Source organism: Scyliorhinus canicula, chromosome 4, assembly GCF_902713615.1.
Source record: "Scyliorhinus canicula chromosome 4, sScyCan1.1, whole genome shotgun sequence".
NCBI classification, from domain to species: Eukaryota; Metazoa; Chordata; class Chondrichthyes; order Carcharhiniformes; family Scyliorhinidae; genus Scyliorhinus; species Scyliorhinus canicula.
The window spans coordinates 112,428,750-112,448,338 of NC_052149.1; the positions used below are offsets into that span (position 1 = coordinate 112,428,750).

A 19,589-nucleotide genomic window follows, 5' to 3' on the forward strand; every position below is an offset into this window, starting at 1 on the left:
TGAGATCGTAGAAGGCATTCTATAAACACAAGTTCTTTATTTTCTTCCCAAACATGTTCTTTCAATCCACGAACAATGAAATTGGGTGCTGAGCAGTTTAATTCAACACAATCTAGGTTGGTACATCTGATGTTGAGCAAGTACCGATGTGGACTAAAATACGCTGGCTTGTAGTATAAGAAAAATGCCTTGGAATAAAGTATATTTTGTACAATGAGGTCAATCTGTGGTTGGATTAAATTTGGAAGCAAATAACTCAAGAGAGTTTATGTAGAGTCATGAACATTTTACTGAGGCGAAAGGCTACACTCATTCAGCAATCTTCTTTAGAGTAAGCCTGTCACAATGTTGTGAGTTCAGGAGTTCTCCAGCTTTAATCTGTTTCCTTTTACTGTTTGTGCAATTCCTTATTTAGAAGAAGTCTAAATTCATTTTTAACCACTTGATCTCCAGCCTTTCTGCCATTGCATTCAAATATTAAATTAAACCATCTCCAACAAGTGCTGCTGACAGACAAGGATCAGCAATGGGTATATTGGGAAAGTACACTCAGCAAATAATATAATGGGGAAAGTACAGAAATCATACTGGCACAGATAGGAAGATCACACCAGAAAACTAAACCAGCCCAAGTGACCCTGTGAAAAATAATATATGGAGGCTTTAGCAACTGTAGAGGCATTGTTACGATTATCAGAAAACTGGAGTATATAAGTAATATAAAAGTAAGAAAGTCGTGCTGCAGTTATATAGATCTTGGTAAGATCACACCGGAGTATGCGGACATATATGGTCTTCTTTCCGAAGCAGGAATATATTTGTCTCAGAGTGGGTGCAACAAACGTTCACTAGACTGCTTCCTGGGATAAGAGGTTGTCCTTTGAGGTGAGATTGAATAGAATAGGCTGATGTCTTACAGAATTCAGAGGGATGGAAGGTGATATCATTGAAACATACAAAATTCATAACGAATTTAAACAGGGCTAATGCTGATTTTCTTGGCGGGAGAATATATTTTCGCAGGTCTCAGGAGAAGGGGTCGGCCATGTAGAACTGAAATGAAGAGTCGTTTCTCCATTCAAAGGGTTATGATTCTTTAGAATGTTCTATCCCAGAGGGCTGTGAATATTGATCGTTGCGTACATTCATGAATGAGAGTTTTGGGGACTCAGGGAATCAAAGGCTATGTAGATAGGGTAAGAAAATGGAGATCAGCAATGACTATATTTGAAAGGGGGGGGGGGGGGGAGTCCTGAGATGAGACCCCTTAAAACTAGATAGTTAAGATAACACGACAATAGCTCTACATAAGTTAGCTTATTGAGGACTGAAACTAACGACAGAAAATGTGTCCAGTAATCACTATTAACCATTAGACATGTACTCTTGGAACATAACAGTAACAAGCATTTAAACTCTTGCTAATAGTGGTAGCTGCAATGTATAGTGGGATTTAAGCGAGCTAACTTGACCACATTCCTGAGAAAGACAAAATCAGACAGAAATAATGTGGTTAGCAGAACACATCCAGAGGAAGCAGCTCTTATCAGCAACCCGAGATATCCCGTACACAGACAGGCAATGGTACAGCTAGGAACCACACTATGATAAGAGGAGATGGGAGTGCCGGAGAGGGAAGGACGAGGGGGTTTTGAAAACCAAAAGATGGCCAGTGGGCAGGAGATGACTACCCCAGAAGCTGATCACGCAGTAACCATGCTGCCTAAAGTAAAATTTGTTGCTCAAGGTATAATCTATAGCTACAAGGATTGGACCGAAACCAGTTGAAGCAAGGTTACTAATTTTAGGATATTGTATAATTGTTGAACCAAAAGCAATGTAAAGCACAGTTGGTTTTGGCACCTATCCAAATCACTCTCCATCGTAGGTTGACCAAGCTTGGAAAGTTAAACCATCTTAACCAGAATTGCAGGGTGGGATTCTCCATTTCCCAACGCCGATTTCGTAATCAGCGATCGGCCGGAGAATCCACTTTTGCAACCAAATCGGGAGCGGCGCCTGTTTTACACAGGTTGCGCATGCTCCACCCCCTCATGCCGCACGTGTTGGGACGGCTTCAGGACGTCACCTGAAGGCCCTTCCCCCGATGCTCCACCCGATAGGTTGAGTCACCGACCACATGGTTGATATGTGATCTCAGCGGTCAGGAAGCCGGCGTGGTTGCTGCGGACTGTGTCCAGCACCGCCACAGTTGGGCGGGAGTCGTGCTGCTGGCCCGGGGCAGTGGGCTTCCGGGAGGGCTAGGGGGGCTGGTGGGGGGGGGGGGGGGGGGGGGGAGAGGGGGGGTGGCCAGGGAGTGTTCAGGGGGGAACTATCTGGCAGGTCGGGTCCGTGCACAGCTGGCGCCATGTTGTACGGCGCGACTGCTGCAGGTTGTCACCGTGCGCATGCGCCGCCACGGACTCAGAAATTCTCCAGCTGTTTATTTCATGGAGGCCATGTGGCACGGCTGCTAGCCGGTTGGAGGATTGGTGCTGGGGCAGCGCCAGTTTCTCCCACGTAAAACCCCACGGATTCTCCAGAAAGAACCTCAAAATCATAGAATCCGGCCCGCTATCTCTGCGAACCTTTGTGTTAGCTGAGCCATAATTAAGAGAAGTTTCCCACGTAAAAGCCAGCTAATACTCAATCTCTGAAAATGTTCCAAAATACTGAACAGCGGAGAAGATTTGATGGGCCATAGGGACTCCTCCTCCTCACATTTCCAGTGTGCTTACATTGTGATCATGCCAATGCTGAGTGGTACAAAACATTTCAGCACACAATCCTGATGACAATATGTAGCGGCTATTAAGGGCACAAGAGTCTGCTATAATTGTGCTACAATGATATGCAGAGGACTGCAGTAACCTCGAAGTTTTAGTATTTAATGCAGTGTGTAAATTACTAGAATATTCATGGGAACCCCAACGGTTATTGCTGATGTTGCAAGAAGAACATGATGTACGGCTTGGCATATGAATAATAGAACAAAAGGTTTCACCATTGCACCTAGACTTGAGAGAATAAGGAAAGTAAAGCACAATGTACATCAACAGATACAGGAATAATAGGAGGAATTTGAGCAATCGCACCTGTACTGACCTTGTAAGTGAATTTTGTTCTCAGGGCTTTGTACCAGAACGGAACTGACAGAGTCTAGGTTGTCATAGTTACTGCATCCAAGCGGTCCAGTTCGGGTTTCAGTTACCTGGGCAGCCATAGAAAGAGGAAAGATGTCAGTAAAGATCTTGTAGCATTTTGCTCATTTTCCCTCAGGACTATTTTCAGTTGGACATCAGGGGTCGAACAATTATCCTGAGAATTTCCAAATCCTGGCGAAATAGATTTTGCGCACCTGTGTGAAAATTCCATTCCGAGATGAGCCCAATCCCATTATTATATAGTAGAAATGGAGATTTGTATTTTTAATATTATCTCCTGCCTTTTATTTCTTGGTGTTGGCAAATATTCAAATTCACGTTTTGCCTTGAGCGTCACTAATCACTCAGTTTAGTTCTTCATTCAGATTAGACCGAAGCACAGAAAATGTGGAGCAATTTTCTTTATTTGTAATGCTATCAGGTGTTCTGTGGTATATTGCTCACAGCACAACTTGCTTCAAGAGATGGGTACACTGAGGTTTGGAGAGAGGAAACATTTCTCTCCCTGTGACACACAAAATGAGTGTTAATTTTTAAATTGGTTTCTTGAAAATCAATAATGGTATTCTTGCCTACTGCAGACAGATAATACAATAAATATGTTTCCCACATAGCATAAATATATAAATCTATATAAGACGTATATAAAGAATTCTTCATGACTATTATCAAGCAGTTTAGTTGTGGATTAGTTGTGGAAGTAGCAGGAAATATTGATAACTTAAGGGATACCTAATTTGCATATTCCTGTATTTACCACAAATCTTGGCGAATACATTGCAGTACCAAAAATAAAGAGGCGCAGTGGTAGCGTCCCGACCTCTGAAGCTCTGGGTTTGAATCTCACCCCAGGACTTGATGGCCAAGGAAGGTGCATTTATAACATAGCCAAACAGTTTGAATGTGTGAATCTGCAAATCCTTTCAAACATGTCAATGACTGCTGTTATAGAACATAGAACATTACAGCGCAGTACAGGCCCTTCGGCCCTCGATGTTGCACCGACCTGTGAAACCACTCTAAAGCCCATCTACACTATTCCCTTATCATCCATATGTTTATCCAATGACCATTTAAATGCCCTTAATGTTGGCGAGTCCACTACTGCTGCAGGCGGGGCATTCCACGCCCTTACTACTCTCTGAGTAAGTGCGGGAGAGACTCCTGTTCAGCCACGCTTAATGTGGAGTGGTGCCCCTCAAGTTATAAGCCCCTGGCAACAGATTAGCGACTTGTCCTGGAAATTCCTAGCCATGGAAACAGATAAAAGTCTGTCTTAGTGCACCACTAGGTACTGGGAGACAATTGGATCAACAATAATGAAATGAAAATCGCTTATTGTCACGAGTAGGCTTCAATTAAGTTACTGTGAAAAGCCCCTAGTCGCCACATTCCGGCGCCTGTCCGATTTAGCCCAGTGAGCTAAACAATAAAGTGAAACATTTAAATTCAAGACTATCATTTAAAGTTATCTTCCAAATTTCAACAGCAATCAAAGTCTTTCAGAACTTTCTACTTACTATACATGAATATTTTATTTGCCAGTTCACCATGAACTTTTATAAAATTAATATTAATGGTGTGACCATTTTGGATACTGATCAAAAATAGCTCATTCCTCTTGGAGCTTATTTACTAGTTCTCTTCTTGGCTGGAACTGTGTTCAGCTTTCTTACTTTTCCTTTGTAATTGTTTGATTGATCAAACCCGGGATATAGTTATACAGGAATCACATCATCAGTCTGGCAGACGATACCAGTGGAGTCTCCACCTGTTTTAGGGTCTCCTCTGTACATTATCATTTGGATGATCTGATGCTACAAATCACAAGCACAGTGGCTAAAAAAGCATACGATAATAAGGCAAGTAAAAGCCGGACAGTCCAGAGTTGGACCGGATAAGCTGTTTGCGGATTCGAGCTAGTACACCTGGGAACTGGGCAGACAGGAAATAAATAGCATTCAAAGTAGCTACAGCTAACTTCTTTACATGGAGATCAGAAACCCAGGAAGGGACAAATAATTAAAGGTAAAGAAAATAGTGTGCATGGAAAATGAAAGGGATCACGGGGTTCCCGATCTACAACAAGTTGGAACTGTGGTAATATGCTCAGTGGCAGTGTCAAAGTAAGTCAGATGTTGGGATTGTAGAAAAGGTCCAATATTGATTCAAAATAGTGAGGTAATCCTGCAACTTTACAAATCAATTACATTTCCAATAATGTGCACTGGTAATGACTTGCAGAAACTGAAAGGATACCGAAAACAAGAACCAGATACATTGAGGAATTGAAGGAATTATATCAGAAAGAGCGAGTATGTAAATTGAGCATGTTCTCACTGAAAAAGTGATGGTTGAGAGGTGATGTAATTGCTGAATTTGGAATTCTGAAGAGACTGGATTATATTGATTACAATAAGCTATTTCTCTGGAATAGTCGAATAGAAGTAAATGGCCTGCATTTGAACAGGAGTGAATTCAAAATAATCAGTTCAAAATAATCTGTTCAAAACGAGACTTTCGTGGGAAAGTGGACACTCTATGGAATAGATTCAGGAGATTGAAGGAAGATTCAAATCTGGCGCAGGATCTCGGGCCATTCCGATTCATTCAAATGCAAATTAGATACTTTTTTTTAAAGAAAATAACATTTTGGAATACAGTATATGAATAACTTGAGAAATAACATGTGCTGTGTGTAACATTCATAGTAATTAAGATTAGTCTGTTCCCACTCATCTTTCCACCTAACAACCTTCCCCATCCAATCTCTCTCCAATAGCCTGCTCCAACCCATTTCTCTTGCCCCTCGCCATCTCTCAACCTATCTGTTTGTTCAGCCCCGTCTCGATGTTACGGTCAGTCCCTGCCCGTCTCGCCACCTCATAGTCTGATCCCACTCATCTCTTCCTCTGATGGTTCTTCCATTAAAACATCATTGTTTATAATGTCAATTTATGAAACATATTCTATTGCTGACGCAGTCAGCAACTTTGAAGCAACTGGGAACCGAAAGCCACGTTATCTCTTTTTAAAGAACAAAATACAAAGTTATTTTTAATGGTGCACATTACTTTATAAACTACAGCTTCTCAAACATGGCACTTAATCCATCCATGCAAGTCCCTGAAGAGAACAGTTCTTTAAGCAATTCCCATTGCATTGCTTGTTCAGCTGTGTTTTGCTGAGGTTGATAAGGATATCATCAATTTCCATCAGTCACTTTAACTGCAACGTACACGAGCCAGCACCAAAAGGCACAATTCTATTTATCAAAATTCAAAGGTTGGAATGAACTCCCAATAGTCTAAAAAAAAATCACACTTCATCACATATCATTTGTCAAACAAATACAGTTACTAAATGAGGATAAGCCTGATGTTTGTGTTCTTTCAGGCAACGTTGCAGTGAATAAATATGCTAACAATTTGAAGGAGGATGCATATGAATTACTTCACATATCAAATACAGTTTGTCAATCATTTCTAACAGATAAGCTGACATCATTGTCATGTCACTATTTTTCTTTTATTTTCTACTTTTGATCAGCAAGCACCAGAAACAAAATAAATGCCATCCTGTGGAACCAGTACATAGGAAGACTGGGCGCCAGAGTGGAAAATATTCAAGGGCCCGAATCTTTAGCCCACTGGGTGCGCGGACTCAACAGGCACAAAAGGGGGTTTAAAACACGTGCCCAGCCACAGTCAATGTTATGCTAGCTGGCCAATTAATGGCCATCCACTCCTCATAGCTAATGCCCTCCATACCAGGCTGCATCCTGGTAAATCTCTTCTGTACCCTCTCTAAAGCCTCCACATCCTCCTGGTAGTGTGGCGACCAGAATTGAACACTATACTCCAAGTGTGGCCGAACTAAGGCTGCAACATGACTTGCCAATTCTTATACTCAATGCCCCGGCCAATGATGGCAAGCATGCTGTATGCCTTCTTGACTACCTTCTCCACCTGTGTTGCCCCTTTCAGTGACCTGTGGACCTGTACACCTAGATCTCTCTGAGTGTCAATACTCTTGAGGGTTCTACGATTCACTGTCTATTCCCTACCTGCAGTAGACCTTCTAAAATTCATTACCTCACATTTGTCCGGACTAAACTCCATCTGCCATCTCTCCGCCCAAGTCTCCAAATGATCTAAATCTTGCTGTTTCCTCTGACAGTCCTCATAGCTATCCTCAATTCCACCAACCTTTGTGTCGTCTGCAAACTTACGAATCAGACCAGTTACATTTTCCTCCAAATCATTTATCTATACTACGAACAGCACTGATCCCAGCGGAACACCACGAGTCACAGCCCTCCAATCAGAAAAGCACCCTTCCATTGCTACTCTCTGCCTTCTATGACCTAGCCAGTTCTGTATCCACCTTACCAGCTCACCCCTGGTCCTGTGTGACTTTACCTTTTGTATCAGTCTGCCATGAGGGACCTTGTCAAAGGCCTTACTGAAGTCCATATAGACAACATCCACTGCCCTACCTGCATCAATCATCTTTGTGACCTCTTCAAAAATCTCTATCAAGTTAGTGAGATATGACCTCCCCTTCACAAAACTGTGCTGCCTCTTGCTAATACATCCATTTGCTTCCAAATGGGAGTAGATCCTGTCTCAAAGAATTTTCTCCAGTATTTTCCCTACCACTGATGTAAGGCTCACTGGCCTGTATTTCCCTGTGGTAGGGAAATTACTGGAGAAAATGGTAGGGAGACATTGGTAAGATCACACATGAAATAATATGTTCAGTTCTGTTCACCCTATTATAGAAAGAATATTGTTAAACTAGAAAGAGTGAAGACAAGATTTATGAGGATGTTACAAAGACTTGATGATTGAGTTATAAGGAGAGGCTGGATAGACTGGGAATTTTTTCCCAGGAGCGTAGAAGGCTTAGGGGTGATCTTATAGAGGTCTGTAAAATAATGAGGAGCATAGATAAGGTAGATAGTCAACATCTTTTCCCAAAGGTAGAGGAGTCTAGAACTAGAAGGCATCTGTTTAAGATGAGAGGGGAGAGATACAAAAGAGACGAGAGGGGAAATATTTTCACACAGAGGGTGGTGAGCATCTGAAACGGGCTGCCAGAGGCAGTAGTAGAGGCAGGTACAATTTTTTTCTTCAAAAAGCAGTTATACAGTTACATGGGCAGGGTGGGTGTAGCGGGATATGGGCCAAATGCAGGCAAATGACACCAGCTTAGAGATAGAAACTGGACAACATGGACAAGCTGGGCCGAAGGACCTGTTTCCATGCTGTGAACATCTATAACTCTATGTCTCTAAACCCCATGCTATCGAGCAGAACTCTTTTCCCAGAGTCTCAGTGGGGAACTCCCCGATGAGGCCAGAATTAGTCCCATTTCCTTCAGTGAGGAGCTCCGCTCACTGGAATGCGTCAGTGCAGGAGGGGATCGGGACGCCATTTAAAAATGGTGTCCAGAACTCTCGACCCCCCCCCCCCCCCAATGTGGGGGGGGGGGAGTCCTCCGATAAGGTGGTCCTCAGACTCCCCCCCGCACCCATATAGGACACCCCCGGCCTGATCCTTGTCATGGGAAATATGCCAAGGTGACACCACCAACCAGCCACCCTGTCAGTGCCCCTGCCAGTTTGCAATGCCACCTGGGCACCTTAGCAGTGCCAGGCTGGCATCCAGGTGGCACTGCAAGGATGCCATGGGTGGCATTTCCAGGGTGCCAGGCTGGTATTGCAAGGTGCCTGGGTGGCACCGGCAATGCCAGGGTGCCAACCTGCCCAGAGGGCAAGCACCTGGGGGCCTCCAATCCCCTGGGGGACCCCACGAGTGCCATTCCATCTGGTCTCCATATGTGGAGACCAACACTGAATGGCACATGCCCGAGGTATCCAAAGGTGAGGGGGTTAGAACCGAACATCGTTGTTAGATCGTGGGAGTGGATATTAGAGTGAGACAAGCTATTTCACTTTAATAGGAAGATTTTATCAAAAGTGATCAGTCCACAATAGGTGGGATGCACATCGCAACGTCTCGCAAGATTACATTAGATCTCGTGAGGCATGAAGAGCTTGGTAGATCTCAGAAGAGGGAACTCATGGCATCTACTGGCCATGCCGCGCAATGCTGCTTTTCAGGCGTAACACAGTCGGTAGAACACACCAATAGATTGTGTTTAGTTGAGGCCATAGCACTGACCCCTATGGCACTCCACTTGTAACAGCTTGCCAACCGAAAATTACCCATTTATTACAACTTTGCAAACAGTTTTGGTCCCCTGATCTAAGGAAAGATGCACAGGGATTGTAGGCAGTCCAGAGAAGGTTCATTAGTTTGGTCCCTATTAAAGTAGAGAGGTAAGGTAAGTGAAATCACATGCTTAAGTTATTGGAATGCACTTAGTGCAACTTACATCTCTTTGGTGTGGTCAATGTTTACAAACATGGGGATTTCACCACTTAGGCCACTGAAGTGTGAAAGGATATGAATGGGTCATAGCTGCCAGTGGCTTTTACAAGCTGTCAATCACAGATCACTACTTAAAAGCTATGAATGGCCTGCAGAGAGTTGATCTGTGGGAACCAGGCACAGGCACAGCTGCACTCCTTCGAGGAATGACATATGGAGCTGCAAGGTAAGTATTATAGCTACAATGTGTTCCAATGCCCCTGTTTGGACTGCTCTCTAGCTTCCAAAGAGGGGACCCTTTTCAGGAGACATGGTGGTCAGTGTGTGGGAGGGGCCGCTGTTTGGGGTGGTGTGTGGAGGGGGTTCCTTCAGACAGTGGGTCCATGTGGGGGGTCCCCCTATCACAGGGGTCCCTGTGAGGGGTCATCCTATCACATGTGATCCGGTAAGTGGTCCCCCTATTACAGGGGTCCCAGGGGGAGAGGGTCCCCCTATTACAGGGGTCCGTTTGGAGGCTCCCCCTATTACAGGGGTCCTTGTGGGGGCTCTGTCTACCTAATACAGGGGTCCCTGTGGCATTCCCCATTTTACAGGGGTCCTTGAGTGGAGGATGGGCTGGATCACCCCTGTACTTTGATGTGGGGGAGCACCCACGTAATCTGGGTAGAGGCTGCTGTGTGGTTGGGGCTGATTTGCTGCGCATGGCCGTTGAATCTTACTATCAGTCCACCAGCTTAATACTGCAGCATGATAGCAGGATTCCCTGTGAATCCCTCCCATTCCACGCCATGCATAATTTGCGTTGCATGGAACACAGAATTGCATCCTGCTTTACAACCACAAGACAATCATAAAACTAGTGCAATCCAGCTCCGGCGGGACTCTCCCAAATGGAGGATCCAGCCCATAGTCTCCCAAATGGATAATACCAGCCCAACTTGTTGAATTAGATCCAACACATACCAGACACTTTACAACACAATCGCTCTGTATCAGATCTCACACACAACAGGCACTTTACAACACAATCGCTCTGTATCAGATCTAACACACAACAGACTTTACAACACAATCGCTCTGTATTAGATCGAACACACAACAGACTTTACAACACAATCGCTCTGTTTCTGATCTAACACACAACAGACACTTTACAACACGATCGCTCTGTATCAGATCTAACACACAACAGATACTTTACAATACAATCGCTCTGTATCAGATCTAACACCCAACAGACATTTTATAACACAATTGCTCTGTATCAGGTCGAACACACAACAGACTTTACAACACAATCGCTCTGTATCAGATCGAACACACAACAGACTTTACAACACAATCGTTCTGTATCTGATCTAACACACAACAGATACTTTACAACACGATCGCTCTGTATCAGATCTAACACACAACAGCCACTTTACAACACAATCGCTCTGTATCAGATCTAACACACAGCACACTTTACAACACAATCGCTCTGTATCAGATCTAACACACAGCACACTTTACAACACAATCGCTCTGTATCAGATCTAACACACAGCAGATACTTTATAACACAATGAGATCTGCGGAACAATGCTCTTTCTTTGTGGAAACACATGAAACAAAAATTCTTCAGTATGAAGAAAGTGGATTAATAGGGAATTGATATAGGGACAGGATGGTCCTGTAGAATTAGGATTACTACTTGGCTGGAGGATAAACAACAACATGGACTAGTTGGGCTAAAAAACCTGGGTCCATGTTCTTGACTCTGTCATTCTGCATAATTTGCCTCGTGACTCCCTTTTTTGTCACCTGGCACAAGCCACCAAAAAGTACAACTTTTACCGGTGTTCCTGCCATGCCACACACCATCACCAACTGGAAAGGAAAGAGAAAAGTGAAAGGGAAGAAAGGCAGAAAAAAGGGAGGGAAAAGGAGAAAAATAAGCAGCACCATGAAATCAATGAAAAGTGAGAAAGACCTATTAGAATCTATTAAGAGATTACGTCTGGGGTTGAATTTTACTGGGCGCAGTGGTCCATGCTCCACACCCCAGCTCAGGGCATTGAGGAGCATGGGGAGTGGGGAGCTTGAATAATTCTAATGGCTGCCCCAGAGCAATTGAATGCTTTACAGCGAGACTTCTCTCCTCGCTTAGGAGGAAATCCCACCTGAGATAGTTGTGATCAATCAGTTTGGTCGGCAGCTCTGTAGTGCCAGAAGCATCATCATGAGAACGGAGCATTGCTGGATGACAGGTATTCCTCAATGCTGAGGAACACAGCAAAGTCTAGGCTCAGGGTTCTCTGCAGGAGGCATGAAGGGGGTGGAAGCCAGGTTCAAGAGGCTGGGGTGGGGGTTTGGGGGGAGGGGGAGGGGTGAGGTGGAGGGTGGCAAAGGGAAAGGGGGGAAATTAATATGGTAGGTGCCTTCTGCGGGCCCAAAGAGCCTCCTAAAGGAGGTACCCTCATTGTCTGATACATGCCTGCACTTGTCCCATGGCTTGGGCCTTCCCTGCTGTGGGGAAAATAATTGGACACCTCAGGGCCTCAAAGGGGCTGGTTTAGCATGGTGAGCTAAACAGTTGGCTTATAATGCAGAACAAGGCCAGGAGTGCGGGTTCAATACCCGCACCAGCCTCCCCAAACAGGTGCCGGAATGTGTCGATGAGGAGCTTTTCACAGTAACTTCATTGAAGCCTACTTGTGACAATAAGCGATTATTATATAATTATTAAATGCCCAAAGATGGATGGGCCACATGACGCATCCCTTGCCACCCCTCCTCCCCCCACATAAAATTTCATAGAGGTTGGGGCGGATGCTAGCCAGTGGGAATGCCACCCACTAGATTTACCTGTACTCCCAACTTCCAAATCCACCAGTGGGGAAGCACACAATGCAGCCCCCTCATGTAGCATTCAAATGACAAACTTTTCCACTCATATTAAAAACAATCCTAAGTTCAATAGTTACTTATTAAATCTGAGGTGAGAAATGTACAAACATGTGCTATCAAAAGATGCCCTAACCAATCAGCAATTAAACATGGCCTGACTAAGCCTGTGTTTAGTTAACGCTTCGACTTTATGGCTTTAACTGTTCACATCTCCACCTTCAAAACAGCACGACATACTGCGCATTACATGATCAAAAATTCTGATGATCAAATGGCATGATATCGAACTTATCTTGAGGAGCAACACAGGTGGTAGATTAAAAAATTGCAAATCTAACAGATTCTACATTCCTTAAATCATACTCCATTTATGGGCAAAAATCATCTTAAAATGGTAAATGCTGCTGAACTGCAGCTTGAAATTGAAAAGCATGTTCCTATCAGTAATGCTCCCTGACCAACCACCAATGAAACTCATCTTGATATCTACCTTGCAATCACACCTGAAAAACCCATTTTGAGCTGTGATCTACCCAGAAATTGGTTCAAAAACTAAGAGCAGTTACATCTTGCAGTGTTGAAGACCATACATCAGCAGAATAACACTTTGGACAAGTGGTTTTAAACCTTCATCACCGGAGTGCTCAACAGGAAGAGTAGAATGCTTGTTCTTTATAGGACCTGTCTGATCTTCATTCCACACATTTCAATGGAATGAGGGTCAGGTGGGTTGTACAATGAGGGTAATTCGCTCTGCCAGAAGAGGACCACTTTGTCTGGGACATAGCGTAGCTCAAGGAAAAATTACTGGAAGCTCAGCACTGCCTCAAAAAAGGGAATACGCAGTGAATCTCTGCAGGTTAATATCCCTTCAATTAAGTGTAGGCACCGGGTCCCTGCAGGTAACTACTCCTTTAATGCATTCCAGTCATGTTAGTTTGTGAAGTCAATGTCAATACGTTTTATTGGACATGATTGCTACCGGATGGGATTTCGGGCCAGTTCAAATTGCACCCAGGACCATATAACACCACTGCATCTTTATTTGTCATACTCACCATCATGCAGCTCCCTTGTTTTGACAGTCAGGTACAGATAGAGTGCCAATGTTGGCCAGTGGGCCTTCATCGACAGTAAGGCGGTTTTCCTGATTTTAGCCTTGTGCCTGCCCTATTCCTAGAAGGTGGGTTGGGTTAAAATCGGGGCCTCTGTTTACTGAATAAGAATTGGACTTTGGAGTCTTGAAGTGACACAGTGAGCTTCCTCTTGGCAGGAAGATATTACCTCATGCTTTATATCATGTGACATCATGCTAGATCATGCCAAAATGTTGCTGTTGATATGAAATAGTCTGTTAACCAACTTACCATGAGGAAGGCTCGAGGAAATGTACTGGCATTTAAAAAAATGTTAAGGTCAAGTCATTCCTCGCAATATAATCAAACGCACATGCTATATCAGGTTAGATTCAATTAGAATGGAGCCATCTGTCTCTCAGAATGAAAAGTGATTGCTACAGAAAATAGACCAGCTCTTTCAGGACTAAAATATCATTAGTAAGACCATAAGGCTTAGAAGAAGAAGTAGGCCACTTGGTCCAACGGGTCTGCTCCGCCATTCAATGAGATCACGGCTGATCTGATAATCCTCAAGTCCACTTTCCTGCCTTATCCCAATGACCCTTGATTCCTTGCTGATTAAAAATCTGTTGATCTCAGTCTCAAACACACTTCTTGGTGACCTAGCCTCTACAACTCTCTGCGATAAAGAATTCCACAGATTTACACCCCTCAGAGAGAATGAATTCCTCCTCATCTCTGTCTTAAATAGGCGACCCTTTACTCTGAGATTATGCCCTCTGGTCCTAGACTCTCCGACAAGAGTAACACACTTTCAGCATCAACCCTCAAGCTCCCTGAGAATCCTATATGTCTCAATATGCTCATTCTTCTTAACTCCAATGAGTACAGATCCAATCTACTCAACCTCTCCTCATAAGAAAATCCATCCATACCAGGGATCAACCTAGTGAACCTTCTCTGGACTGACTACAATGCCAGTATATATTTCCTTAGATAAGGGGACTAAAACTATTTACAGTATTCTAGGTATGGTCTAACTAGTGTCTCGTATAGTTTTAGCAGGACTTTTATGTTACCTGCTAAACTTGCATGTTACCCTTTTGTGATATATGCATGAGGAACCCCAAATCCCTCTGTGCTGTAGATTTTTGCATTCTTTCTCCACTTAAAAAATATTCAGCTCCTTTATTCTTCCTACCATAGTGCATAACTCCATAGTTTCCCACATTATATTTCATCTAACAATTTTTTGTCCATTCACTTAACCTGTGTATATCCCTCTGTAGACTCTGCATCACCCTCGCCACTTGCCTTCCCACCTGTTTTTGTGTCATCGGCAAACTTGGCAATAGTCCATTCACTTCCCTTGTCCAAGTCATTAATATAGATTGTGAATAATTGTAGCCCCAGCACAGATCCCTGTGGCACTCCACTAGTTACAGATTGCCACTATGAAAACACTCCTCTTATCCCAGCTCTCTGCTTTCTCCCAGTTAGCCAATCATTTAAACGCGCTTCTATACTATCTCCAACACCATCTTATCAAGTAGCATTTGGTGCGGTACCTTATCGGATGCTTTTAGTAATCCAAGTATATTACATCTACTGGTTTCTCTTCATCTATGCAGCTCTTTACCATCTCAAATAATTCTAATAAATTTGTGAAACATGCTTTTCCCTTCATGAAGCCATGCTGTCTCCACTTGTTTATATTATGCATTTCTAAATGCTGACCATTAAATCCTTTATAATGGACTCTAACATTTTCCCAATGTCAGAAGTTAAGCTAACTGGCCTATAGTTACTTGCTCTCTGTCTCCCTCCTTTTTTGAATAAAGGTGTTACATTAGCAGGTTTCCAATCCTCTGGGACATTTCCCGAATTTAAGGATTCTAGGAAGATTACTGCCAGTGCATCCACCAACTCTGTAGCGAAGTGGTGCAGGTGTGCCCATGGTGCTGTTAGATAGGGAGTCTCATTAGAATTTCTTGTAGTGGTTTGTTCAGCTACTGCAGAGAGTATCTAAGAGTCAACCGTATTTCTTTAGATCTGTAGCCAACCAAACTGGGTGAAGAAAGCAGAATCCTTCCGTCAGCAACATTAATGTACCCCAATAGGTTGTTACCACGGTCTCCATTGCTGATACCAATTTTTTAATTCCAGATTTATTCATTAATTGAATTTAAATTCTACCAGATCCCAGGGTGAGATTTCAACTCATGTCTTTGGATCATCCGCCCAGACCTCTCTTAATTACTAGACCATTAACATAATCACTGTTACAAAACCCCAAGAGAACAAGGTATATTGCAGAGGTAGTATTGTCATTTTTATGTTGAATGGCAAGCTGTGGGTCTGTTGTTGGAGTGAAGGAAGATCCATAGGAATTTCTGTTGAGTCCTTTTCCAGTGGCCATGACACAGTGGGTGCATGGTGGCTTGTTAAATGGAACAGCTGACAATAGCTGCATGACAGAGGAAGGTATTGGTTGGGGTGGAGTTGTTGAGTTTCAGAGGATGAACGGTATGTCCTGTGGGCAAAAGATGGATTTGATAAAGGGTGGCATGTAGTGTGAACTGTGGGTAAGGGATGAGGACAGCAAAGGGAGGCCAATGCGTACGTTTAAGAGTAGGAATGATTACCTTGATTGCTGAAGAGGTGATTTGGATCTCGTGGAGCTTCCGCAATGTGGTCTCTCGGTCTATGAAATAGGAGGCAGCCAGCTGGTGAAGTGTGTCCAAACTGATAGCAGAATTATTATTGAGATCAGTTTTCCTATTCAACTTCTGTTTGTCCACGAAAATAGTCAGCGATTCTTCCCCTGAACAGCAAAGAAAATAATCAGCAGTCGGAGTATAACTTGGCAATACTGATGAGATACAGGTAGTCAGGTAATTTTAGGATGAGAGGTAACAGCAAAGAATGCATTTCTCCTTTTCCTCCGGATCATCCGCCCAGACCTCTCTTAATTACTAGTCCATTAACATAATCACTGTTACAAAACCCCTAGAGAACAAGGTATATTGCAGAGGTATTATTGTCATTTTTATGGTGAATGGCATAAAGCACAGGCGAAGAGATCATATCATCAGGCACTATCCCAATGCGGAGGGTAGGACTTTTCCGATGTAGCCTCTGGCCCATAAGCATAATACAAAGATCCTGATGGATCCAGCCCCTCTCATATCCTTTATCTGTCTGGCTTCCCAAGTCCAGGGAAATACAGACAACAGCAGTAAAACTACAGTCCTTCTTAAAATGGTACTCAGCTTCACACAATGTTTTAATGGCTAGCCCTCTCTCCTGAAAGCAAAATGGTCACTGGCTCCAGCTCTCACCGCAGATAAAAGAGCAACTGTGCAGATTCATATTGCTTGGGTTGTTGCTTGAAATCATTAAGATTTCACCTCTCACCCATCCCAACCACACCTGAAATGGGGGTTAAAATTACCTTCCTGTAGTCTAAGCCAGGGCCATAACTTCCAAGCTTCCTTGAGTTGGATTTGGGGGGTACTCTAAAGATGCACTGGGAAACCCCTTCCAGAACTTCAAAGGTAAGTGCTAATTTCCTCTGGGCAATTTCCCCATGCTGCGAAAAGCGCAAACTGCAGGTGATTCTGGCTGTGTTACACAAATAGTTACCCAGTAAAAGTTAAAAGAACTAAAACCTCTCCTAATTACCGAGTAACTATTGACAGCAGATCGGCCTCCTCCCAGGACTTTCCCCACAGCGCTGACTCCCCCAGGGAACTCGACCCACCCACGACTACCACTTCCTCATGGGTCTCCCCCCCCTCTCCAAATGCACCATTCCCCCTCCCCCATGCTCTCCGCCCTCTAGACTCCCCCTGACATCGGACACCCGCCCTCGCCAATGTCCAAACCCCCCCAACAATGCTTGTCTCCCCCGATGTCTGACACCCCCAACCAATGTCTGCCACTGCCCCACCCACCCCGATAGGCGACCCACCCCACCAATATTCGAAACCCCCTACTCTCGCTGATCCTTTTGTTGTCCAAATCCCTTGATTTTATGACACTCCCATGTTTGACCTTCCTTTAATGTCTGACACCCCCATGTCCGCCACCCGCCACATCCCGCCCCATGTTTAATGCCACCACGATGTCTGACCTGTAACACCCCCATCTCTATCTGACCTCCGATTTTCTTCCACCCCCTAAAATGCTATCCACTTCCGAGATGGTTACCTTCTCATTCGTCTGTCAATTAGACTGGTCCTTTAAACTAACCTGCTTTATGACAGTTCATGCCGTAAAAATGGGTGCATGCCCTCCTTCAATTTGCCTCTCCTTCACTTAATAATAATAATCTTTATTAGTGTCACAAGTAGGCTTACATTAACACTGCAATGAAGCTGCTGAGAAAAATCCCCAAGTCGCCACACTCAGGTGTCTGTTCGGGTACACAGAGGGAGAATTCAGAATGTCCAAATTACCTAACAAGCACCTCTTTTGGGGCTTGTGGGAGGAAACTGGAGCATCCAATGGAAACCCACGCAGACACCGGGGGAACGTGCAGACTCCGCACAGACATTGACCCAAGCCAGGTATCGAACCCAGGTTCCTGGAGATGTGAAGCAACAGTGCTAACCACTGTGCCAGCATGCCGCCCACTCTACGCTGGACTTCAGAGATAGCTGCGCTGCCTGGATCTCACCCGGCCTGAATCAGGAGGTCGGGTGACACATGCCCAGAAGAAATTTTGCGTAAGTAATTGAACATGAAGTGGCAATGTGACACCTATTGTCACTCAGTGGAAGTTACATCCTTGGACATCTACATTATAATCTGCAACTGCCAACAGGATAATTTCAGTATTACTATAGACTTGTATCATCACTAAAATAACAGACCCAGCAGTATTAAACACATTGGATGTTTGTCCACTTACATTACTGTGGCAAAATGCCTGGGTTGCCCAAGCTAATTTTTAAAATTTAAAATATATCTGTTCTGCTTGCGTCAGGTCGTAAGAAATTTAATCTATGTCATTCATCCCAGACATAACAGTTACATCTCTTATTAATCCCGGAAGCTAATGCAACTGCAAGAAATTGGAAGTTTCCAGGGGGTGAGTTAGGTAAAATCAGCACATCAGCACTAGCCATGCCAATCAATAAAAATTATTTCCTTTCTCTTTATACAATACTGCAGAGATACTGGGCCAAGTTAATTAAATCATGAACAGTAATTTGACTATGAATAGAATGAAGGGACAGCAATTCAGAGCCCATCCATAGGAACTGGATCATCTGTGTTATTATCCCAGCAAGCATTTAAATATATATTTAAAAGTCTGGGCCAGCTAGATCCCTTAAATTTGAATTAGAAAATGGTGAGTCAAGGTTTATAGCGATGCTAAATTCCGCCCCTGCCTTCCATGAGCAAAAAACCTTTGGAAAATGATGATAACTGTATACTATTCATTTCAATAATTTATGTAAATAAGCCAACTACTGGTGTAAAATCAAGCCTTGGCTCAATGATACGCATTTCCCTCTTTTATATAGACAGGAAAATTCCTGTGTTATTATACTAGAAATTGGAATAAAAGTTTTCTGTTAAGATTCCTGAGTCTTGCTATTTGGTATTGAGAGATAGAACAGAAAAGGTGAACTTCAGGTTGTCGGGGACACGAGGTCTGCTTATGGGAAGTGACTGGAAGCACGGAACCCAGGAGAATACCTAATGTATAACTTTGCCAATTACCGACAATAACCTGTCGGCCAACAACTCAGATTCAGGTCTCCTGTTGAGGAAAGAAAAACACAAATCCTGAAGATGCTCTGAGGAGGGAAAGTTATTCCCCATGCAGAGTAGAAGCAGAAGAACATAATGAGCAAATTGCCATGGGAATTGTATGTTTACTCATTCGCGAGACGGAGACGTCACTGGCTCGGCCAACATTTATTCCCATCCTTAATTGTTCTTTTTATGGTGGTGGTGTGTCATCTCCGTGAACCGCTGTGGGCCACGTGGCATAGGTTTACCCACAGTGCTATTAGGAAGGGTGATTGTCTCTTTCAGGGCAA

At 43.7% G+C, this 19,589-nt stretch overlaps 1 protein-coding gene across 10 annotated transcripts in view; it reads right to left on the minus strand.

The window, feature by feature from the left end:
* Positions 1-19,589, minus strand: part of LOC119964904 (BMP/retinoic acid-inducible neural-specific protein 3-like) — a 209,894-nt gene that overhangs the window by 81,547 nt on the left and 108,758 nt on the right. For all 10 annotated transcript variants that reach the window (XM_038795008.1, XM_038795004.1, XM_038795002.1 and 7 more), the window contains exons 4-5: positions 16,179-16,357; positions 3,106-3,211 (exon numbers count right to left, since the gene is read on the minus strand). In XM_038795008.1, coding sequence (XP_038650936.1) covers positions 3,106-3,211; positions 16,179-16,357 — 285 coding nt within the window. The remainder of the gene's footprint in view (positions 1-3,105; positions 3,212-16,178; positions 16,358-19,589) is intronic.